Genomic DNA, 24,839 nt, shown 5'->3' with positions numbered 1-24,839 from the left:
AGTCATAGTCTTCTGAATTGATAAAAGTTTCTAGAGATAAGGTCATCCACCTCGTCCTGGTACAGTAAGGGAAACACACTTACAAATGGAGATTTCCCTTACAAATGTAAGTGTCTCGCAAAGAACAGCTTTTACTTGATTTTTAGACCTCTCTTGTCCGCTGATTCTTAAAATTAACTAACCTAAAATAATCCTCATACCAAATAGACACATTTTGGGGTGACAAGTTTTGTTTCCCTACAGGTCCAGGCTACAAACCTGTATAGCATGTTACTGTACTGAATACTGTAGGCATTTGTAACACAATGATATTTGACTGATGCTTTGTGCTAAATTACAAGGGCTATGAAAACTATGTTACTAGGTGATAAGAAATTTTCAGCTCCATTATAATCTTATGGGATAACTGTCAGACATGTAGTCCATTATTGACGAAAACATTGTTATGCGGCACAGGACTATATTTACTTCCTTGTTCTTTATTCATTTTATATTTTTCTCTTGTTCTTTATTCCTTATTCTATAAAAAGCTTCCTGCTTTCTGCCCCATTTTCCAGTTCTCTGGACCCCTGAGAACAAAGACTACCCACTTCATAAAGTATTAAATAAAGATTGCATTACCTTAATTGTCTTCCTTAATAATTTTTTAACAGTACTAATCTGACAGAGATAAATACTGAAGTATTCACAGATAAAATAATGTGATCTGCTTTAAAATAGTTCTACTGGATGGGGATTGATTAAACAGATAGATTGACAGATGATTCTTGTTGAAACTGGCTAATGGATATATGAGGGTTCATTATACTATTCTCTCCACTTCTGTGATGTTTAAAATATTCCATTGTTGATGAAAAAGAGGTTCTAGGGAAACCAACCTCACAAGGTGATCTGATCATAAATTCATAACTGGGCAGGTCATGGGTATTCATGCCCTAGGAATGTAACTTTTTTAGTAAAAGGTTTATCTTTGTTTTAAGCAAGCCCTGTCCATTGTTTTTGTGTATTTAGGTTAACACACCTGTGAAATAACCGTAAGCACCATAAAAAGAGCACACAATCTTGTTAACTATCCTGTAATCCAATCCCCACCCCGATTTTTCCCACCTTCCTGTAATCTTCCTTAAATTCCCTCAATTTCATTTTCCTTTTTTTTTTTTAACTTTTATTTATTCTAAGTGTGTTTTTCCAGGACCCATCAGCTCCAAGTCAAGTTGTTGTTTCAATCTAGTTGTGAAGGTTGCAGCTCAAGATGCCCCATGCAGGAATCGAACCAGCAACCCTGGTATTACGAGCATCCTGCTCTAACCAACTGTTCTAACTAGCCACCCCACTCCTTAATTTCAAATACATAAAAGAAACTGCAAAACTGTCAATTCTCCAGAGTACTTGAGATCTTGCTCCCTGGCATATGTCTCCAGTTTGGCTCAAATATATGCATAAAAATTCTTTACAGGGGCCAGCCCGGTGGCTCAGGCGGTTAGAGCTCCGTGCTCCTAACTCCGAAGGCTGCCAGTTCGATTCCCACATGGACCAGTGGGCTCCCAACCACAAGGTTGCCAGTTCAACATCTCGAGTCCCGCAAGGGATGGTGGGCTGTGCCCCCTGCAACTAGCAACTAGCAACGGCTACTAGACCTGGAGCTGAGCGGCACCCTCCACAACTAAGACTGAAAGAACAACAACTTGAAGCTGAACAGAACCCTCCACAACTAAGATTGAAGGGATGGCAACTTGACTTAGAGAAAAGTCCTGAAAGTGCACTGTTCCCCAATAAAGTCCTGTTCCCCTTCCCCAATAAAATCTTTAAAAAAAAAAAAAAATTCTTTACAGGATTGGACGTTCTTACATCAACACCATTAAGAAAAAAAGAAAAAAGACTATAGGGCTTTTCAACCATAGAATTTTAAGCCAGTTACGACTTCCAGTTTCTTCTTCGATAAAATGGGTTGACGCTAGGAGCACTATAATCACATGGATGTTGTAAGGAGCAGTGCAAGTAGAGTGTCTTAAGATATGCTGTTTTATTAGGATTTAATATTACAACTATGGTTGCCAACACAAGTTGCCTCCACGAGTTCCCTCCTCCTCTCCCTGTAATGGTTTATTTCATTCTTCCTGCTTCTTTCCCTTGGTTCCGTCTTCCTAGTTCCCTCAGTGCCCTCCCTCCCAGAACCCTAATGGTTTAGTCCGGCTTCCCCAGGGGAAATCCCACGGGCGGAGCACCTGGTATCTGCGAGCCCCCATCCCCGGAGACCAGTTGGATCACTCCGCGTTGGCTGATGGGCCGGTAATGAAGGGGCAGGGTGCGAGTGCTGGGCTCCGATTGGCCAGATCCGAGGTAAACATCCGGCAGAGTGGGGCGGGGCCGGAAGTGGAAGCGGAAGGCGGTGGCTGAGGCGGTTCTGGAGGTTCCGGACTTGGAGTCGGAGCCGCGAGGTGCCATGGGCTGGGCTGAGCCACGCTGAGGGGGAAGCGGGACGCTGAGGGGACTCGGGGCTGGGCCATGGCTGGCGCTCGGGCTGCCGCCGCCGCCTCGGCGGATTCCTCGACTTCTTCGGGCAACCCTCCGCCGCAGGAGCCGGGGCTCGGGGAGCTGCTGGAGGAGTTCTCCCGGACTCAGTACCGGGCCAAGGACTGCAGCGGGACCGGCGGCTCTAAGGTGAGTCCGGAAGCACCATGAGCAGGAGAAGGTCCCTGGCTGGGGCAGTTACCGCCTTAGGAAAGGCTGGTGCTAGGGGTCAGAGGTCAGAGGAAGAAGAGAAAGGGTCCGGAGAGTAAGAGTCAGATTTAGAAACCGAAAAAGGAGGAACTGAGCTCAGAACGAGCCACGGAAGGATGTCCTTTAGGTTTGAGACAAGGGATTTGGAGGTCAAAGATCAAAGCTGAGGGGCCATGTTCAGAGATTAGAGAGGAGTTGAGGAGGATTAGTTCTCTGCTTCTTTCTGGAGTGGAAACAAAAGCCTAGGTAAAAAAAAAGTCTAGCCCCAAGGCTAGATAAAAAAAAAAAAATCTAGAGGATACGTGCAGGTCAGAGGTCAAAATGAAGGGGCTGGAGTAGTGGGACAGAAAGGAACCAAGAGATGAATTGAGTTGCTTCCTTATACTGTCTCCTATGTATCATGACTTTAAATTTAGGCCCATCCCTTTCCTTCCCCTGTAGAGCAGAAAGTCCACACTTCCTCTGTTCCTTTATCAGAAGCAGGTCTCAGTTCCTCTATTTTCTACTCTTAGCATTCCCTTCAGCCTTCTTCTTGCCAGACCTGCAAGGCTTCTGGTCTGGTTATGCCGTCCACATCCTCGGCACTGACAGCCTCATGGGAATCTTGACCCTGCAGTCACCCATCTCTCACTGCCCACGTGGCTTTAGCAGGTTTAGCATCAAGTTTTCTCGGGTGATTCTGTTCCATCCTGGGCCACCAAACTCTGATTTGGCTCCAGAGGTGTCCTATGTTGGGACATACTGCAGTTGGCATCTGCTAGTCTCCGGAGTAACCAGTGGATCACTTCAGTAATGATGCGACTTCCCTACTCTGCAAACTACCAAGTATTTTTCAGAGCTCAGCCTGAGGACCACCTGTTTCAGCAGCATCTGGGGTGCTTGTTAAAAATGATAATTCCTTGGTCCCATCCAGTCTTACTGAATCGATTTCTGAGGGTGGGAACCTAGAATTTGCATTTTTCAACAGGCTTCTGAGTGAGACTCATGCATCTTGAAATTTGAGGAATTCTAGTTTCAGCTGCTGTGAAATTTTTTCTCCCCATTGCTCTTTTGAGTGGTTGAAGAGGCTCAGTGGTTTTGCTGGGCCCTTTTTCAATCTCACACACCCTTGAAGATTAGAGTTGTCATAATTCATTCCTGATTTTCACTGCAGCTTCCTTAAAGCGCTCCGAGCCTCCCGATCTCTTGCAGACTTCTTGAGATGTTACAGGTCTTATGCCCTTTTTAAGTGGGTCTTTCCCTGAACTGTGAACAAAATAAGACAATTTTAAGGGGAGCTGTTACTTCTATTTCATAAGCAGATGATACATGTAAGGAGACAGCTTTGTCAGCAGTTTTAGTCATTACACTAACTAGAGTCTCTAGGCACTGCTCTGTGGCTGGAGAATGGAGAGGAATCTGGAGCCAAGGGCAGATAATGGATTAGTGCCAGTTAAAGTAACCTAGAACAAGAATTCTTAATAACATGGATTGTGGACCCCTTTGAGAATCTAGTGAAAGTTGTAATCCTCTCCTTCAAATGCATAACACAGACAATTCCACTGCAACGTTGAGGGGTTCAGAGTCCCTTCCCAAATATATCACATACTGGTTAATGACCTACACATTTAGGGCCTGTGACCCAGCAACAGGTTTCTTTCTGGCATTGAATAATAATCACAGTGGTACATATCATTCCCAGTGATCTCTCCAGGTCATAAATCACCTAATTGTCACACTCAGAGCCCCAGAGTCTTGTTTATGCCCAGGTCTCCTCCTCTGCAGGTTGAGCGCATTGAGAAGAGATGTCTGGAGCTGTTTGGCCGAGACTACTGTTACAGCGTGATCCAGAATGTGAACGGGGATATCTGCAGCCACTATCCCCAGCATATCGTGTTCCTGGAGTATGAAAGTTCTGAAAAGGAGAAAGACACGTGAGCATCATGTGACCAGAGTGTACTTTTCTGGGGAGGCTTCACAGCTCGTTTCCTGGGGTCAGGCAGTCTGCAGCTGGGAGGGGAGCTGAGTGTGGCAGACTCACTTTCCCCAGGTGTTAAGCCTTATTGGCCTCTTTGTTTACTTCAGGGGTTGAGAAGTTAGATTGGCAGGGTAGCATGGTGTAGAATGAGGGGTTGGGAATCACAGCCCTGGACTTCTGTTTCACTTCCACCCTATAGCTCTTTGTCCTAAGACTGCTGACTGCACTCTCTGAATCTCTCTGAATCTCACCTCTCTGAATCTCAATGTCCTTTCTTAAGTGTGTGCTGTGTTGACATGCTTAAGAGCCTGAGGTCCGGAGTCTGACTGCTTGAGTTTACATGCTGGCTGCTTCACTTGCTGGCTGTGTAACTAGGGCAAGTTATTTAACCGCGTTGTCTCTTCATTTTTCTCATTGGTAAGTCTACACCTCTTTAGAAAAGTGGTTAGTACAATCCCTGATGATAAATAGTGCAAGCCTGTCATGTTTGTTCTAAGAATTAGACATAAGAGCTACCATTTATTGAGGGCCTGCCAAGGCCTGAGTACTTTCTGTGGAGTAACAGTTCATACCAGAGTAAACATAAAGCTCCTGGCACAGGCTGCAGCCTATAAGGTGGTCAATAAATGGTAGCAGTAGCACTAAAAATAATCACAGCATTGAGGCTCCAGGAAATGTTTTATGTCGATCGCAAAGTGTGTTCCCCTAGTCTCCCTGCTTGCTGCTTATTTTAAGGGAATTCCAGGAGCTATTTTCAACACTAGCTGTGAAATCCTGGCCCCATGATTACAACGTTCTGATGAGTGCTACAGTAGAGTCATGATGCAAAGTGCAGCAGACCCTTCTTACCCAAAGCATGCCCGTCAGTGCACCAGGAACTGGCCAGAGACTCCAAGTCTTGGGCTCCAGAGCCACCGAATCGGAATCACAGCATAACAAAATGCCCCAGGGATTCGTATGCATGCTGCAGTGTGAGAAGTGCTTCTGTAGGCAAACCAGGGAGAGTGATGTTTGGGAAGACCCACAGGTGAAGATTCTCTTCGGTTGGAATTGGAAGGATGAGTAAGAATGTCCCCTGAAAATTCCTTAGGTGCCAGCTCATGTAGGGTCTTGATCATAAGCTCAAGGAGTGTGGATTTGTGGGTGTTAGTGGGTTTTTTTGCTTGTATCTCCTGAGCACTCATTAAAATCACAGATTCTCGGGCCCCTGACTCAGAATTTCTAGAATCTGCATTCTCAGAGAGCTCCCTAGATGAATCTGACATGCTATGCCTGAGAGCTGCTGCTGCTGTGGGCTACCAGGAGCCAGAGAAGGCTTTCAAGCAAAGAACAAGCAGTTTGGAGGTTTGAGGACTAAGCCGTAGTTTCCTCATGTGTAAAACGGCATGTCTGTAAGTGTGCTATCTGATGAGCTGCTGGTGGTCGTCACTGAGAAAAAAGAATAGATTAGAAAAACAAATTATATGTAAATCATAGAAACTGTATCATAGCCTCAGTCGTATAACCTAAGAACTCCAGGGATCTCCAAGCCTAAAGAATTGGGCTTTCCTATAGTCCTGTTATTTATGGTTCCTCTCTCTTCCTAACTGCCTCCAGAGTTGGGTTAACTCACCTTGTATAAGCCCTTAGGTTAAAGGTTCTGAGCAAGAGCTTTTTTCCTCGCCCTTGGCCTCCTTTCAACCCTCTTCAAAGCTGGCTGGTGGTTTTACAATGGCGTTTTGCTGTTAAGCTCAGCTGTAGTCAAGGTCGTGCTTCTCCAACTTGATTCTGTGAGTGAAGAGCCGGGGCTCTAGTTATACTGCAGAATCTGACTCAGTGGGTCTGGAGAGGGGCCTGAGCTCTGTGTTTTTTAATAAGCTCCCAGGTCATGCCAGACCACCTTGTAGTAGCAGTGCTTGAGGAACTCGGTCTTGGCTGCCTCACAGAAGCTTTTCTGGGAAGGAAACAAGCTCAGTGCCGACTCAATCTAACCCTTAAAGGGAAGGAAATAAGCATTTGTGGAGTGCTTACTGTTTGGCAGCTGTTAGGGTTTCACACACTGGCTCACTCAAGTCCTGCAACCACCCAATGAAGAGGGCGGTATCACCTCCATCGTATAGAAGAGGAAGTTGAAACCCAGAGAAGTAACTTGCCCTTTGCCCAAGATCACAGACGTAGCAAGCAGATTGGGGGTAAAGGCCGGGTCTTCCTCACCCTGCTCTGTCCACCTGTGTGCCGTTTCTGTCATTGCCATGGCTCTCCCACCTTATGTAGCAGTCTCAGCTTCCAGGCCAGGGACACTGCAGTACACCCCTAATCCTGAAGGGTTCCTGGAGTAACCTTTGCAAGGCCGTGAAGTGATAACTAAGTGGGTGATGCCTGTTTGTTGACGGGAAGGGAGTATATGCATGTTTAGGTGGGAAAAAGTAGAAATTTTTGCTTCTTTCCATATCTGGCTTTGGTGTTAATATGACACTAATCAGACTGAGTTACACAGGGTATAACTGGATTCAGGAAGTGGTGTGGTCCTCGTAACCACCTCCACACTTTAGCCCATCATCTGGGAATAGAAGCCTGGACAGGGATCTGATAGCCGAAATAAGTTTATCAAACGTGTTCCTTGAGCTGCTGACATGTGGCAGGCCCCAGGGATCCAGCTGGAAGCCGTACCAGATGGATGAAGGCCCTACCCTCAGGTCTAGTGGGTAACACAGACCAGTAAATAAGCAGTGACAGTGAAACAAGAACCAGAATTAGGGAAGTACAGGTGGGGCATTGGGGGATAGTGGTTAAAGTTTTGCACCCAATTCCAGCATGTGTGTGGGGAGGGGCTGTTCCCCCACACCACCAATTCTCAGACACCAGCTGGGTGTCCTACAGTTGAACTCAGTTCTGACACTACCCAGAAATAGCATCAGATTCCAAGGTTAGGGGCTCGGTCCCACAAGAAAAACAAATACAGAAGCCTACACTTCATTCATTCAGCTAGATCATCACGTGCCAGACTCAGCTCAGTGCTTAGCACTGGAAGAAAAAAATCCTAAGGCCAAGAGATAATAAAAATGAAAACAGGAACTCCTGAGAGAAGAAACTGAATTGGTTCCTTGAGTGGGGGAACCAGGAAAATAAACCACCAGCTAGCCTAACAAGCAACGGTGCAGAACCTCTAAGGGGGAAGTAGTGGCATGTTCTCCACCTTAGTTTTGTGGAGCGTTTGCTCAATGAAAGGACTCAACCTGGGAGAATCAAATGCAGTTTCAGTGCACTTAGAGCTCAAAGGGAGCTGCTGGTTTGAACTGAGGGAAAGTCAGTTGCTGTAGATGATGCTGATTGGATCTGTGAAAATGGCCGAGGGCCACCAGAAGGTGGGAGGAAGGGATACTCTTGTGAACAGTATTGTATATGCTTTCTTTTGTATTCACGGCTCTGAGTTTAATTAGGCCGTTGTTTGGTACTGCGGTACCTTATTTCATAGAGAAATAAGTGAGGGAAGGGAAAAGAACTTGGTTTTCAGTGAGCCACCTGTTTTCCAGAGCCTGTCTGGTTGGCCTGTGCCACCCCACAGGCACCTTGAACAGGCACCCCAGCCTCTTTGAGTTTGCCATTCTGCAAAAAAAGAAAAAGGATTGCAAAAGTAACATCTTCAGTCAGACCATGGGAACGATAAGTACTCTTCCTTTACCTCCTTGTTCTCTTTCCACGATCATCAAACTGAAACTGTTGGTTCAGGTTTTAATTTGAAGACCCCTTTTTAACTTTAATTTCAGAGCTCTACTTGGTAGTTACATTTTTAGTAACTCTGGCTTGAGAATATATCTATGAAGGCTGCTATGAAATCAGCAGTGTTTTTAAAGACTTTATGTTTTTTTAAATTGGGCAACAGTGTGTGTCTTCAGGGCCCATCAGCTCCAAATCAAGTCGTTGTCCTTCAATCTAGCTGTGGAGGGCGCAGCTCAGCTCCAAGTCCAGTCACCATTTTCAATCTAGTTGCAGGGGGCACAGCCCAGCTTCCCATGCGGGAATCGAACTGGCAACCTTGTTGTTAAGAGGACCGCTCTAACCAACTCAGGCAGCTCAGCTCAAATCGTTACCTTCAGTCTAGTTGTGGAGGGTGCAGCTCATTGGCCCATGTGGGAATCAAACTGGTAACCTTGTTGTTCAGAGCTCATGCTCTAACCAACTGAGCTGACCAGTTGCCCCAAAATGACTTTATGTTTTTATGAATGCCAACAGCATCCAGATATGCTTAAAAAGTGACCACAGATGTGTAGGAATCACTGAATTTAATTCATTCTGAAACAATTATTTGTGTGCATGTGCCATGTAATAATATGCGGATCCCTGGAAAGATTATGACCTGAAAGCCCAACCCTTGTAAGGGGGGAGCATGCGTGTCTTCTCTCTCTTCTATTCGGTTACTTTGCATAGCTGGGATCATTTCCCACTCTTTAATTTCCCTGCCTCTAGTTTATTTTGCAACCGGAAGCTCTGACTGGCTGATTCGGAGCCTTTTGCTAAAGATCAGTAGGTGAATCTGTTAGAGTTGACCCTTATTTAGGGGTGTACTGATTTGATGTGATTTGATAGGGGTGTGACTTACTGGGGCTCATGTCTAAACCTGACTTTTTCATGTTCTAGAAGCTCCCTTACCAAACCCCAGTGCAGTAACCATTATGCTTCTCAATGCCAAAAATAGCTTCTCTTTCACCTCCTTTGTTCCAGCAAAAATGGCCCTATGATTTCCAGAGGGTTCCCAAGGCACTTGTTATATTACTCTAGGAGGAAAAAACTGGTAATCAACATTCAGTTTTCTATGTATATGTCTGTATTTTATATACTGTGTCTTCAGAGTAGCTCACTTTTTCATCTTAATGGTTTTGAAATCAGGATGATTTTTAACACTTGTGATATAATACTACTTTCTTTTCCTGAGAAACTTATACCCATGATCTAGAATTTTAAGAATTAGAGCACTTACTAAATTTCTAATGAGTATTCACACACACACACACACACACACGCAGACGTAGCATGGGGCATTTGTGGACACACACAGACACACATATGCAGACGTAACATGGGGTATTTGTGGACACACACAGACATGCAGATGTAGCATGGGGCATTTGTGGACACACACAGACACACATATGCAGACGTAGCATGGGGTATTTGTGGACACACACAGACATGCAGATGTAGCATGGGGCATTTGTAGACATACACACACACATGCAGATGTAGCATGGGGTATTTGTGGACACACACACATATGCAGACGTAGCATGGGGTATTTGTGGACATACACATATGCAGACGTACATTGGGGCATTTGTGGACATACATACACATATGCAGATGTAGCATGGGGCATTTGTGGACACACACACATATATGCAGACGTAGCATGGGGCATTTGTGGACACACACACACACACACACACAAATGCAGACGTAGCATGGGGTATTTGTGGACACACACACCCAGCCCTCACTTAGAAACCAGCCTGACCCATCTCTCTTGCCCATGCCTTAGGTTTGAGAGCACGGTGCAAGTGAGCAAGTTACAAGACCTCGTCAACCGCAGCAAGACTGCCAGGTGCAGAGGACGGTTTGTCTGCCCAGTGATCTTGTTCAAGGGCAAGGTAAGACCACGTCAGACCCTGACACTCCCTGAAACCCTCTTCTGGGGTAACTGGTTCAATGCAAACTGTAGGGTTGTCTAGTTCTTGCCTTTGCCAGCTGAGTGTTGGTGGTTACTGGGTGCCTGGTGCGGTGGGAAGCAGACCAGAGAAAGAACAATTCTGATAACCACCTTCCAGGATGAGTCCGAATAGAGAGGGGTAGTCACCACAGAGTACCCTACCTTGTGTTCCCGAGTCAGGCCGCCGAGGTTCAGGTCTTGGCTGTGTTACTTCCTGCCTGTGCAAGGCCCTCCTCTCAAGTTTTCTCTATAATGTGGGAAGAATAATCATGCCTACATCAGAGGTTTATGAGTACATTAGAACAAGTGAGTTACTACGTTGTTTGTTCATTCTTTCAGTCGTATAATTCATCAAGTATTTATTGAATGTGTACTGTGTTCCAGGCACTGTTTCAGCCCTTAAGGTACATCAGCATATAAAAAATCCTTACCCTTAGGAAACTTATATTCTAGTGACTGTTGATATTTGTCTCTCCAGTATTGTCTCATTTCACCTACCTTTTAATCCTTTGGTGCAATCGTTGTTTCCATTTTGCAGATGAGACCCAAAGTGGTTAAGTAATTTTCTCAAGTTTACTGTGAACAACTAGAGAGCTAGGATTTGAAGCTCTCCCAAAACTCCTTCAGGTTATCACACTGTAATTTAGAGTCACACGGTGTGGTGTAAGAGGAGCTCACCAAAGGGGCAGCAGACAGATGGCCTCATTAACTGAGCGGGACTTGGCTTGCGAGTATTGGAGGATATTCAGAATAGTAATTGGCAGGAAGGGGTGGGAGGGTGTTCCAAGCGGGTGATGCAGCATGGGAAAAGGCACGAGGCAGGAACAAGAGAGGCCAGGAGACTTCCCTGACTGGCATGGAAGGGTCACATCAGAGCCGAGGATGGAAGGGATTGAGTGCAGGAGGCCAAATACTGACCAAGGTGTGTGCATTTGCCAGGAGAGCCACAGTGATTCTTGAGCAGGGACCTACAGGATGAAAGGAGCATTTTGAAGATTAGTCCAAGAGAAGTGGACTTAAAGTAGAGAGAGCCTGGAGGGGGGAGAGGAGCAAGGATGTAGTGTGTTTATTCACTTAGCACGTCTCTGAGCACACGCCCTGCAGTCAGTGGCTCACAGACTCCAGCTGCAGTCACCCAGCGTGAGTGGCCGAGGGCCAGGCCAGGGCAGTGCGGAGTGAAGTCGCGAGGCTTCTTTCTGTCCCTTTGTGTCTTTCATAAAATGGGAGAAGGGCAAATGTGAAAGGGGAGGTAGGAAGAGAGATATAGCCAAAGGCTTTCTTGGGCGGATTGATTTTAAGGAAATGTATGGAAGTTAAGTCCCCAAAATGGATCATTTTAAAGCTGTTTGTTTTCCCCTTTGGAAAGTTTTCATGTTCCTGGAAGTTACCAGAACTCCAGTTTAAAGATCACTGCTCTGTGAAGCGTAGTGCTTGTCACTAGAAATTACAGAGGAGATACTCAAACCAGAGTTTCTCAAAGTGTGTTCCATAGAACAGTAGCTTAAGGATATGCTTATGAAAAGCATTACCTATCACACAAGAATGAAAAATACTGCATACTAGATTTGGCCTAACCCCCAAGCTCCAGATTCATAAAGTACATTTATGTGTATACCGTCATAGTAAAACTCTGAGAAGTGCTGTAGCAGAGACCTGTGAAGTCCTGGGGTTTCTCACTCATTTGTCTGCAGACCATGAGTAAGGAACTTTCCTGAACGTATTTGGGAAATTCCACACTGAACAGCTTAGTCTAGCAGGGTTCCTAAATGACAGATTGCCAGCACTTAGAGACTAGGCAGGCCTGTGAGAACAGAGCCCTAAGCCAACTCCTTTCAGAGGGAGGATGATGACTTGGAGGGGTTATTCCATGAAGGCTTTGGTGTTCTTAGTTCTTTATGAGGGCTTTGCTCTTAATCTTGCTTTCGTCTCCCTTCGCACCTTCTTGTCCAGGCAGCGTGATACCGTTTCATACCCATTAGCGCTTCTCCTGACTCCGTAGGTGTTCACTTAATACCCACTTATATAGCTTTATTCTAATTGTATGTTGGAACCTCTCATTTCCTCTCAGCCGTAATCACTTTGAGGGCAGAGGCCTCTTATTACTGTCCTCCCAGCACCTACCGTGTTTCCCCGAAAATAAGACCGGGTCTTACATTAAGGTTTGCTCCAAAAGATGCATTAGGGCTTATGTTCAGGGGATGTCATCCTGAAAAATCACGCTTATTTTCTGGTGAGGTCGTATTTTCAGGGAAACGCGGTAGCAGAGTGCCGGCCCAGCTTGTCCATGCCCGCTGAGCCGCAAGCTGCGCTTGGATAAAGCAGTCGTGGGCCCTGTGCTGGCTTCTAGGGGCACAGAGATGAATAAGTCCTGGTCTTCATGGAGCTCAGTGAGTGGGGGAGGCAGACAAGTGAACAGGCCATTGAGAGGGAGATTGAGAAAGGCTCAAGAATGTCTTCTGTTGGGAAATGGGGATGTCGTCGTCAGACATGGTGGCCCTCAGCGGCACTTGGTGACCAGTGCGGTGATGGCATGTTTATTACCCACATTCTGCAGAGGCACCTACCTCTGCCCAACCTCAGTTCATGTGACCACATGGACCGACCGGAGGGTATTAGGCTGAGTGAAATGAGTCAGAGAAAAACAAATACCATATGAGCTCACTTTTTGTGGAATCTAAAGAACAAAATAAACAAACAAAGTAGAAACAGACTTACACATACAGAGAACAAACTGATGGTTGCCAGATGGGAGGGGGTTTGGGGGTGCTGGATGAAAAAGGTGAAGGGATTAAGAAGTACAGATTGGTAGTTACAAAATTGTCATGGGTTTGTAAAGTATAGCATGGGGAATAAAAAGAAAAAGAAAATCAGTTCAGTGTAGCTAGTGCAATTGTGGAACTAAATGTTTAATTTTATTTCAATTAATTTACATTTCATAACTGAAGCAATGTAGGATTTTTTTGGCTAAACAACTTTATTTTGGGAGAGGACTGCATTTGCCTTTAAATGCTGACAGTGAAGCATCCTAGTTGAGGTGTGCTCTAAGTGTAAAACACATACTGGATTTTGAAGCCTTAGTACAAAGACTAAAACATTAATAATTTTAACATTATTATACGTTGATATAACGTGGATATATTAGATTAAATAAGGTATACTATTAAAATTTTTTAAAAACTCAGTTCAAGCATTTAAGTATATAGGATGTTCTCCCATGGTATTTTCTCTCCTAACACTTATATCTGGCTTTTACACAATTAAAATTAGAACAAGTCGTCTTTCTCTTCGCTTTCCCCCTTAACAGGTGGGGAGCAGAGGTCAGCCGCTTTTATGCTGTGTGCCAAAGTTAGTTAACAAGGTTAGCAAATCATACAGTGATACTCCTAGTGCAGAATTTGAGGCCACTCCTAATGAGGTAAATAGAGAGCATTCAGAGTGCATCCTCTTTTTCAGTTAATAGCTAAGCTTAAAATGTAGAAGTGATGGGTTATGAATGGGAGCCATGAGGCTAGGGAGCAGGGGTCAGGAGTTAGACTGTCATGGGGTGCAGCTTTCCCCAGGTGCCGGCTCAGGGCCTTCCTGTGAGGTTGGTGCCCCACTTGGGGAGTTGGCTTACGTGCCTGCTGTTCTCTATCTGGCTAGTCCTCTGGGCCCAGGTCTGGCTGCCTCAATGACCAAAAAGACAAGGACGGATCAAAGGGGTGTGGGAGAAGATCTGGGAGCAGAAAGAGGTACATGAACCCTCAAAAGAATTCAAGACGTGGTCTCAAAGCTCAACATCCAAAGTGGGGGGGGTGTCTGCTCTGAAAAGATTTAACGGAAAAAAGAGTGAGTAAGATTTGGTGCCAGCAGCTTACATGATGGGGAAGGGTGGGCGTGATAATACATGCCAACGAACTCAAACAAGCCACATACCCCATATTGTCTTGCTTTCAAGAATCAGACCCCTGCCCCCTTACCTCTAGAGTCTTTGGGGGTTCTCAGCCTGGAGGCTGACACGTCCCTGCTCCAGCTCTCTGCTTCGCTACTCCTCATGATTAGAGCAGGCACTCTTAACGGGCTGGAGGTAGGTCCGGGGATGCACTTGGAAGAGTCCAGAAACACCTAAAATGTGGGCAAACTATGATGTGTACATTTTTTCTGGAAAACATTTATCATTTTCATCAGGTTCTCAAAATGCTTTTGGATCTAGAAAAAGTTAAGCAGCCCCTGCCAGAAAACATCCTGCTAAGGCGAGCAAGAATCCCAGCCCAAGTCCTTCTTAGGCTGTTCTGGACAACCTTCCCACAAATCCATTCTTGTCCCCAGCACTGAAAAAGCGCCCCACCTGCCCCAGCTTGTATCCAGTTGCCTTTCTGTTACGTGCCCCCTCCTACAGGCCGCCACTACCTCAGGAAGCCAGAAGTTCCCACTCACACTCCTTTCCTGTGTCAACAAAACTGTTTCGTTCCCATTAGCTTACAGGTAGAGGAGGAAAAGGCAGTATTTTGTGGTCTTCCAGGGACCCACTTTACATTGCCAGGCTGTGTGACCCATTCAGAAATGGCTTTACCTTTCAGGTTCCCCTCCCTCTATTGTAATCTCCCAGGAACCCTCACTGCCGCCTCCAGCCTTTAGCTAAACTCGGGGCTAGTTTGCTTCCCCATCATCAGATATTTCCTCCCATTCCTCAACCCTACTGGATCTCATCAACCACAAGTTAATTGAAGATACAGCTTTAAAATTAGATATATTGAAGTGCTTGCCAGGTGCCTGGTTTCTGGAGTTCTAGCTCTCAAAATGCTTCTTCAGTGATGAGGAAAGAGTAAAAGAATATGTAAGCACGTCTATAGCTACTGCATTTCCTTGATATGGAGGAGAGAGCAGATACAATTTCTTTTTCTTTTTTTTTTTTTTAAAGCCCTAAATCATTTCTCCTGTAATTGGCCCTTCTGCTTTAAAGGTTACTCACCCTGCACTAAACAGTCCCAAGTAATGATAAGCACACAGGCTTTGGAGGTAGGTAGGTCTCGATCAAATCCCAGCTTACCCCTCATTGCAGTATAATCTTACGCATTGCTTCAGCTCCCTGTGCCTGTCTTTCTCAGTCTGTGGAGCAGCATATTCGCCTATGGACTCTGAAAATTCAGTGAGAAGAGGGTATAAAAGTTTCAGTACCATGCCCAGCACACACACACGTGAAAACCACCAAATCTTCCACAAGTGCATATGTGACAACCACTGAGTCCGTTACAGTTAGTAACACTGGTGCCGCTCATTTGGGGAGATAGCCCTTGGCAGAGGCTGGAGATTAAATTCTAGCGTACTGCAGACTGACTGCTGTGGCCTCGGTGCTGAGACTTTGGTGAGTGCTCCTGCACCCATTTTACGGGCCTGGAAGAATCAGGAGTGAGTCCCAAGTATTCCTTCAGCTGTGTACTTCAGAAAACCATTTGACTGTTGGTTAAAGGGTATAAACTTCCAGTTACAAGATAAATAAGTTCTGTGTGGATCTAACATACAGCATGATGATTATAGTTAATGATACTGTGTTATATGCTTGAAAATTACAAAGAGATCATCTTAACTTTTTCACCACAGAAAGAACTGGTAATTATGTGTCATGTCGGAGGTGTTAGCTAACACCATGGTAGTAACGATTTTGCAGTATAGAAGTGTCACATCAGCATGCCGGACACCTTACACCTACACAATGTTACATGTCAGTTGTATCTCAATGAAGTTGGGAAAAACAAAACCAAAAACTCCAGGAAACCATCTGACCCTGAAAATTCCATTTCTCTCCCAGCACATTTGCAGGTCGGCCACGCTGGCTGGATGGGGGGAGCTGTATGGACGCACTGGCTACAACTATATTTTCTCAGGTGAATGTTAAGCTGTGTCCTCTGTGACTAAGGAGACGAGCCCAGTCACAGAGAATAGCCCCCCAGCCACAGTGGCATGGGTGGAGGGTGCGAGCAAGGGGGAGAGACTATGGTTCTTTTACTCCTGAGGAGATGCCTGGGGTAGAGACGATCACCGGCATATGGGGCATCTGGTGCTAGAAGGACGCCAGGGCTGCTCTCGGGTGGGGCTGGTGGGGAAGCCCCTGGGTGGAGCCCCTGCCCCCGCCTGGGTGCTGACAGACAGGTGTCTCCGGCAGGGGGCACAGATGACGCCTGGGCAGACACAGAGGACGTCACAGAAGAGGACTGTGCTCTTCGGTCAGTGCCAGGTTGTTAGGGGTCTGGGCTTGTGTTGGGGCGGGCGGGGTATCTGACCAGTGGCGGCCACATTCGCACTGACTGTGTATTCGTCACTGGTCCAGATGAGTGCATGGGCTCCCTTCCTCCTGCTGCCAGGTCCTTGCCCCGGAAATAGTTGTTGAAGTCCATCCGGTAGCTTCACACCAAAGCTGACTGTATTGACCACCTGAGCAGGCTATCTCCACCGTGGCCACGCATAAGGATCCCAGAGATAATGTCCCAGCCCTGGGGTTCCTGGTACCACAGTCCGAGACAAGGTCCAGACGTGTGTGTGTCCCTAAGCCCAAGTTTCCAGGGTGCTGATGGCTGGCCTGCCTGCCTGCCAGGTGTCACACTGCACACCGGTGCTGAGACACAGGCCAAGGGCTATAGTCCTCACGTGGGAGCTACAGAGACTAGAAGCTCCACAGCTGTGTGATTTGGTGCCATAATAGAGCTTGATACAAACAAGTATTTTAGGTCCTCTTAAAGGCAGGTAATGTACCGGGTCATACTCTTCGTACTTTCTTTTCAAATGTTTTTAGAAAACAACATTAGGATATTTTGGAAAAGCTCCTTTGCCTGGTCTGTACCACATGGATGTCTTTAACTGGTATCAAGGGTCTCTGGAATGCACACGAGCACCCCCTAGTAGGATCAGCTGCCCAGAATCATCTCGCTGTGCTGGGTTCTGCCTTTTAGTTCTGAGAGCAATGCAGCAGCTCTGGCTTGTGCTCAGGAATGTTTGGCTCTGCCCCCAAGGTCAGAGGACCTGTGCCTCAGCCAGGCCATTTTCCACAGCATACACTGTTCTCAGTTAGGTGACAGCTAGGGGCAGCGAGGCAGTGGGCATTTCAAAAACAATTCATGGTAACTGTTAACGCATTCTACTTTTGTCTTTATTTGTGGGACTGATCAAAAGACAGCCTTGGGATTAGGAAAAATTTTATCTTTCTCCTTGCTTCATAGACCTGCTAGGCACAGGAATTCACTTGCTAGTATTTTACAGTTGATAAAATAGCTCTAACAAGTCCATCTCCCAATGAGAATTTCAATGTTACATTATAAGGAAGTCATGGCTACAAATGGTCATAAAAGATGGAGGGAGATAAACTCTAATGGAAGCTAAAGACTCCATCAGCCACCAGCTTGCTGCTTTTTAGAACTCAGAGATTATCTTGAGTCTTCTGGCTTAGTGTCAAGCAGGGCCAGAAAGCCTTTTCCTGGTTCCGGGGCTGCAGTTGCTCCTCTTTGAAATGCATCCTGTTGCTGAGTGGGGTGGTAATCTCTTAGAAAGTCACCTTCTCTGCATCTTTCCTGGAACCAGCTGTCCTGTCTTGGTCCTCCCTCCATCTTCTGGAGAAGGGAAACAAGTTCTTGCCAGGGACATCTATACTTCCTTGAATACGCTCCCCACCTCCCAGACTTTTCTGAATGAATGTGCAGTGCAACTTCTCCCTGTGGCTCTTTGTTTCAGAAGTTCCGACTCACATCTATTTGATAAGGTCAGAGGCTATGACATCAAGCTGCTTCGGTACCTGTCAGTCAAATACATCTGTGACCTGATGGTAGAGAACAAGAAGGTGAAGTTTGGCATGAAGTAAGTACAGGGCACCCACTGTGAGATGGGTGGAGATGATGTGATCGTAGGCCTTTTGGGCTGGTGATACTACATGGCAGTTACCGAGGGCTCACCCTGTGCCAGGCCTTGTGTTGAGGGCTTGCTGTGCATCCTCACTGTATCTGCAAACAGCCCTGCAAGACAGGTTCTAGTGTCCCCCTCTGCAGGTGAGAAACTGAAGCACAGAGAGGTTAAGTAACTTGCTCAAGGTCGTCCAGACAGTAACTGAGGGAGCCATGAGTCTCTAACCTGTCTGTGCTCTGCTGCCTCCTCCTCTTAGACACCCGTGAAGGTTTGTTTTGTGGCTCCAGGTTCTACACCATTTCTGGTAGGTTACAGTCTCTTTTAATAAGGAACAAAAAAAATCAGTGTATACTTAATTTTTACTTCGCATATGGACCAAATCTTCATGTGGTAAGGCAAAATTTGAAGGAAAAAAAAGGAACCTGGGTTAGGGTGATGAAATTGTAGGAGTTTTTCCAAAATATTTATTATGTACTTATGTATTTATTTATTTAATACTGACTTTTTAATTATGTTGCAGTTGTCCTAGGAAATAAGGCATGCCGAGGCTAACTTACAGTTCAGCTGTCTAGAGGTGCCCAGATAGTCTCTCTTGTTCCTTCTTCCTTCATCTGTCAGAACAGTCCTAAGTCTTTCCCTTTCAGATGCTGCTTGTTCCCCCTGTTTAGGGTTCTCCTCAGTGAGTACTGAGGTGAGAATCTCCCAAAGGGTCCCTTTTGGACAGTGTCCCAGTTATTTGGCTCTCTTCTTACTCCATCCTCCAAGTCAGAGTGGTTGTTTTTGCTTTCGTTTGTGGGACTTAGGTGGAAGGTTGTTTTGCAACCTTAGTTTTTGGTTGCGGTTGTTGCAATATTAAAGGGAGAGTAGCCCCTCTCGCTTGATAGGTTAGGGTAGGGGGCAGAGAAGTTACATTTCTTTTTTCCCCCCCCTTTCTTCTGCCTCCCCTCCTCCCACTCCGGTCCAAGTCATTGTTTCTCAGTCTAGTTGCGTAGGACACAGCTCCCTGGCCCATGCTGGTATTATGCCTTGCCCCCCCCCCCGCCGCTGAGGCAATCAGTCAGCCGCTCACAGCAGCTCTCGCCAGCTGCTGGCTGCTCACGATGGTTGCCAGCCGCTTCTGGCAGCCCACGGCTGCTCACGCTGACCTCCGGCTGCTCACTGCAGCCCAGCTCCAGGGAGAGCCGTTGTTCACAATCTTAGCTGTAGAGGGTGCAGCTCACTGGCCCATGTGGAAATCGAACTGGCAACCTCAGAGTTAGGAGCACGGCGCTCCAACCACCTGAGCCACCGGGCCGGCCCAAAGTTACATTTCTTAATTGTTCAAAGTAAGCACTGTTGAAGGGAATCACTTGTAACTCTGAAGAGTAGTTTCTTTAGCAAAAGGTTCATTTTAAGTTGTTATAATACTCTTTGGGGAATGGTGTGTATGTGTTGTGATGCCATAACACATTGTGTCCTGTCTTGTAGTGTAACCTCCTCCGAGAAGGTGGACAAAGCCCAGCGCTATGCCGACTTCACTCTCCTCTCCATCCCGTATCCAGGTAGGGAGCTCTTTTCAGGGTCTAGTTAAGTGACAGGCTTCCGAGGACTGGGAGCTCTCCGAGGCCGTCTGCAGGCTTTTGCACTTAGGGACAAAAGTGCCCTGGAACTTTCTGGGAAGATCTTGTATCAGTTGTCAGTCAGCATAGCACAGTGTCGCTCTCAGTCAGAGGCTTTCACACTTGGGGTAGGACGCTGTCCTGGAAGGGCCTTTCCACTGGAAGGGCCTTTCCACTGGCAAGGGGTGGGTCCAGTTGTTGCGTCATGGCTCAGGTACTCACTACTACAGCCTTGAGCGAGTTACTTCACCTCTCCGAGCTTCAAGTTTTCACAGGTGTCATTTGGAACTTGGAAAAGCTTAGCTCAGGGCTTTGTTGTGAAGATCATGTGAGATCATGTTTATCAAAGTGCTCTATGCAAGTAAAGTATCAAATGACATTATTACGACTCTGTCAGCAACCAATCGTGCCTGGCTGGGCTGTGCGGATGTGAACCTTTGCAGGGCTGAAATCACGCAAGCCTGTTCTGGTGGTAGAATGTAATTGCTCTGTTCGCAGTTGTACATGGTTGGTGGTGACCTCATCATGTTGCAAAGCATTTTGGTGTGCAGAGCTAGCTGCGTTTGTCTCTGGCACACAGATACGTATGCAACCTGTGGCCAGGGCAGCACGCTCTGCACTGGATACCAAAGCTGTGTTGGTCCAGTCGGTAACAACCTTTTTGGCAACACCTGCTTGTTCAGTAAGAGAGGCCAAGGAGCGCTAACAGCAGTGCAGCACTTTGTCACCAAACAACAGGAAGTATAGTCTTTCTCTTTGAAACCTCTCTCCTGCTTCTCAGCATCAGTATCTGCCTTCAGTCCTGTGCTGGACCTTGGAATCTCATCTTGGAACCATAGAGCCAATAGCAAGGGCAGGCTGATGACAGCAGGCTGCTGTATAGCCAGGAGGCCTTCTCATCAGAACTGCAATTTCATCTAGTGCCTGGTGGGGAGAGGGTATCCTCCTCAGTGTAAGTTGCTGGTATTCAAACCAAGACCCCTGATAGCGTGGCACTCTTACAGTAGCTTCCACTGGAGTCTCTTTTCACTCTTCTCTGACAGCTTAGTATTTGGTACCATATCGAGCTAGGCATGAATACCAGCCCTAGAACTGTGTATCCTCGACCAAGTCCTTTAATCGGTTTCATCCTCTATAAAATAAAGATAACGGTGCTTGTTTCCAGGTAAAGTGCCAGACCCATCCTTACCAGGTGCTTGGTTTAGTTCTGGTTCTCCAGGCCAAATGACGGGTACCTGGGAGGAAAGGCTCAGAGAAGCTCCTCTTCCCTAAAAGCCACTTTTGGCAGATGCAGACCATAGTGATGATGCCGTGGGCTTGACAGCGTCAGAGCTGCGTGATGACAGAGGTGTCCCAACCAATGTGTCCACACTGGAGCTGTCAGGTAGATCTAGAGCTGGTTTTCCAGGCAGGCTCTCGACTCCCAGGAGATGCCTTGGGGTATTCACAGACTGCAGTGCTCTGCTGAACAGGAAAGGTCTGCATTGCCTGAGCAGGCAGGCTTTGCTTTCTTTGTTTATATTTAGGTTTCAAGTAGAACTTAATTACAAATAGTTCTTCTACAAGTTTGAATACCACTACTCCAGAACAATAGCATAATATCCTTTCTGCTGTAGTTGGCAACTTGTTATAAGACTCCCAAAATATTAACCCCCGTCTACTCAGTTATTTATTAGGCCATAACCCAGCTAACGGGGTAGTCGTCACAATGTCTGTTTATACTAGCAAAACATGGGAAATGTTTTCATTAATCAGAATAATATAATCATATGAATGTGTAGCCATTGATAGTGGAATGAAATACATAGTCATAGAAAAATGCTTTAACTTTTTGACATGGAAGAATGCTTAACATGCTTACGTTGCAAGATACAAAATTACATATATTAGTCCTCTCATATTTGCAGTTTCATTTTCCGAAGTTTCGATTATCCACAGTCAACCACAGTCTGAAAATATTAAATGGAGAATTCCGGAAATAAACAATTCATAAGTTTTCCATTGCATGCCGTTCTGAGCAGTGTGATGAAATCTCTCACTTTCCCTCTCTGTCCTGCCCAGGACATGAATCATGCTTTTGTCCAGCACATCCACGCTGTTTATGCTCCCCGCCCATTAGTCACTTAGGAGCCTTCTCTTGTATTATATCCACTGTCGCAGTGTCACAGTGCTTGTGTGCAAATAAACCTTATTGTACTTAATTATGCTCCAAAGCACAAGAGCAGTGATGCCGGCAATTCGGATATGCCTAAGAGAAATGTAAAGTGTATGTATGTATGTATGTATGTATGTATGTATGGGGAAAAAAATAGTATATATAGGGTTCAGTACTATGTGCGGTTTCAGGCATCTGCTGGAGGTCTTGGAACATATCCCTCACAGATAAGGGGGACAACTATAGTACGTGCCCATCTATGTCAGGGAAAAAGTGCTTACACAAAAGCGTGAGAAGGAAGTACGCTACAATGCTAAGATGATATGCTCTGTTAATTTTTTCCCTGTTCTTCCTAAAATGTTTATGTGCTACATCTGGTAGTTGTGTGTGTATTGAGGAGAGGGTAAGAGGATCAATAAAAATAAAAAAGCCAGGGGTGGAGGAGATGCCATTGCATACCAGATACGGGGACAGGAGAAGCACTGTTTCCTTGCTGTACTTAAGTTCCTGAATTTCTTTACATGCCTGTATTACTTCGTAACAAGGAAAAGAAACAAAGTTACCATTATCCAAACCAAGTCATGAAATGCCCTTCACTGCGTGTCAGGGGTCTCAGTTGCGCCCTCTTTGAAGCCCCGACAGGAACTGTGATGGTATCAGTTCTGGCTCTGGCAAGCTAACGTGGGCTTAGACTAGCCCTAAAAGAGAGAAGTATTCTGGGAGCACGTCCTTCAGGGCTCCAGAATAGACAGGGCCGAAAACTCCCCAGCACAAGTCAAATTTGTTTCCTCCTTGAGTGGGTGGCTGTCCTCACCCCACTTTTCATCTCATTCTTCTTGCCTCTCAGTGGGTTCAGAAGCCTATTCAAGTAATGAATGTTAGGAATTGCCCTGGGTACCGAGTCTATTTTAATTCTATCCATTTCTCACAAAAAAAACTGCTTCTGCATCATAGGCTGGTCAGAGCTTAGCCTAGAGCCTGCGGTGTTGATTTGAACAGCTTGAGTTTGGGAAAACAGCACTTCACAGGATCTCTGACAGATAATTGGTATCTCTTCCAAACCTGGGCTCATAAGCTCACGGCCTCTATCTGGTATTTATATTTCTTCTTTCTTCCAGTGAGGCCCCCAAGAATAGGCTGAAGTGTTACAGCTGAGGATTGCTTCCTGATTTATGAGTCAACTGTAAGGTTTGGGGGATTAGAGTTCAGAAGTGTGTGTGGGATGAGAGCCAAGTCTATAAAACATGGGCCGTGTCTCCAGCCCTTCCTTTCCAAAGGAACCTTTTCTTTCTTCCCTGGGGTGATCTCAGACAGGAACTTGGCTCACGAGAAGCTGGAGAGTTCCATGTGAATTTTGGCCTGTGTCCACTTCCACAGAATTTGGACAACTGTTTCGCCTTTGGGGATCTCACCAGACTTGGACCTGTGGCCAAAGTCATGTGCCCTCCTAAGTTTGTGTTGGTCCTGCTTGAGGAACTGAGAGTAACTGCAAGAAGCTGCTCTCGAAGTGCTTTCGCCCACCCTCGTGGCTCGAAGCCACACAGCCCCTGGGTGCTCACTGGGTTACGGCGTGAGGGCAAGCCGCGTCCTCTCCGAGCCAAGCAGCTGACTGTAAGCTGCAGGACTGGCCGTGGGCTCGTGTTGCTGCGGCAGCATGATGATAGAATATGCTGCCATTCCAATGCCACTTGTACCAGCGCCGTGCTAGCTGTTTTATATGTGTTCATTTCATCCTTAAACAACCCCTTCACAAATGAGAAAATCGAGGCTTAGAGAAGTCAAACAACTAGTTCACAGTCGCAGAGCTAAGTGAAAAGCTGAGATTTGAAGCTGGGAATATTGCCTAAACCCTTTTCTCTCCACTGCTCCCTCTATATTTCTGAGGGTTTATCCTAGTGGAGTTTCTTAGAATTTTTCCAGCAAATGACACGGAAAAGTATCTCTTGGCCAGGTTTGTTGGAGATGGACATGTCTCTTGAGCACCTGTCACATTTCAGTCACTGTCTGTGGTTCTTTCCAGCATGTTACAATGTTTAGTCCTCACTGAAGTCCTGGGAGGTTGGTTAGAAAGGAGGAGAGTGAACTTCTGTAACTACGATGTTTCCCCGAAAATAAAACCTAACCGGAAAATGAGCCCTTGCAGATTTTCCAGAATGACACCCTCTGAACATAAGCCCTGATATGTCTTTTGGAGCACAACTTAAAAATAAGACCCGGTCTTATTTTTGGGGAAACATGGTACATAAGTTGCTGAGATAGTGCTGACAGGACTCAAATTGTAACTCATGCTTTTTGTTTGCTGGTTGTTGACACTTTGCAGACATGTAGAACCTGAAATGAGGGAGAAGTGACCAATAACCAGTGAGCACAGATGGAGAGAGAGGTAGAGAGGTGTGCGGGCAGGCAGTACCTCATCTAGGCATGGAACTAGAAACCGAGGCGTGTTGGAGGCTTGTTCCCTGTCTCCCCTACCTGTGTTGGCTGTGGCCTCATCTGGGGCCCACCAGTGTAGAGAAGTGTGTGAGCTGGTCCTACAACAAGCACTCGGGCATCTCAGGAGCCTGGACTAGAAATGATGGTGTCATAACTCTGCCCTTCTTTTCCAGGCTGTGAATTTTTCAAGGAATATAAGGACCGGGATTACATGGCTGAAGGGCTCATTTTTAACTGGAAGCAGGTATGAACGATAAACATTCATCAACTTGGGGCTTTTGTCGCTTTGTAAAGGGAGACCACAGAACAGCTAGCAATCTCTTTGGAGAAAACAATTACCATTTTTCTTTCTCTTCCCTAAATGAGTCTCATTATTTTCTCTCCCTCTCGTATTACATACATCTTTACATTCTCATCGTATAT

The 24,839-nt window shown here is 46.1% G+C and overlaps 1 protein-coding gene across 7 annotated transcripts in view; it reads left to right on the top strand.

The window, feature by feature from the left end:
• Window positions 1–2,379: 2,379 nt before the first annotated feature.
• Window positions 2,380–24,839, top strand: part of MTMR14 (myotubularin related protein 14) — a 45,395-nt gene continuing 22,935 nt past the window's right edge. Inside the window, exons 1-8 of one of the 7 annotated variants that reach the window (XM_019748290.2) lie at window positions 2,380–2,661; window positions 4,486–4,634; window positions 10,194–10,302; window positions 16,150–16,225; window positions 16,504–16,564; window positions 18,063–18,185; window positions 19,698–19,771; window positions 24,590–24,660. In XM_019748290.2, the coding sequence (XP_019603849.2) occupies window positions 2,506–2,661; window positions 4,486–4,634; window positions 10,194–10,302; window positions 16,150–16,225; window positions 16,504–16,564; window positions 18,063–18,185; window positions 19,698–19,771; window positions 24,590–24,660 (819 nt within the window). In that variant the 5' untranslated portion in view covers window positions 2,380–2,505. The remainder of the gene's footprint in view (window positions 2,662–4,485; window positions 4,635–10,193; window positions 10,303–16,149; window positions 16,226–16,503; window positions 16,565–18,062; window positions 18,186–19,697; window positions 19,772–24,589; window positions 24,661–24,839) is intronic. The other 6 variants (XM_019748289.2, XM_074313032.1, XM_074313036.1 and 3 more) reach the window with 6 other exon arrangements.

Source organism: Rhinolophus sinicus, linkage group LG10 (assembly GCF_036562045.2).
Source record: "Rhinolophus sinicus isolate RSC01 linkage group LG10, ASM3656204v1, whole genome shotgun sequence".
In the NCBI taxonomy this organism is placed as follows: domain Eukaryota; kingdom Metazoa; phylum Chordata; class Mammalia; order Chiroptera; family Rhinolophidae; genus Rhinolophus; species Rhinolophus sinicus.
This window is presented reverse-complemented; position numbering and strand designations above follow the sequence as displayed.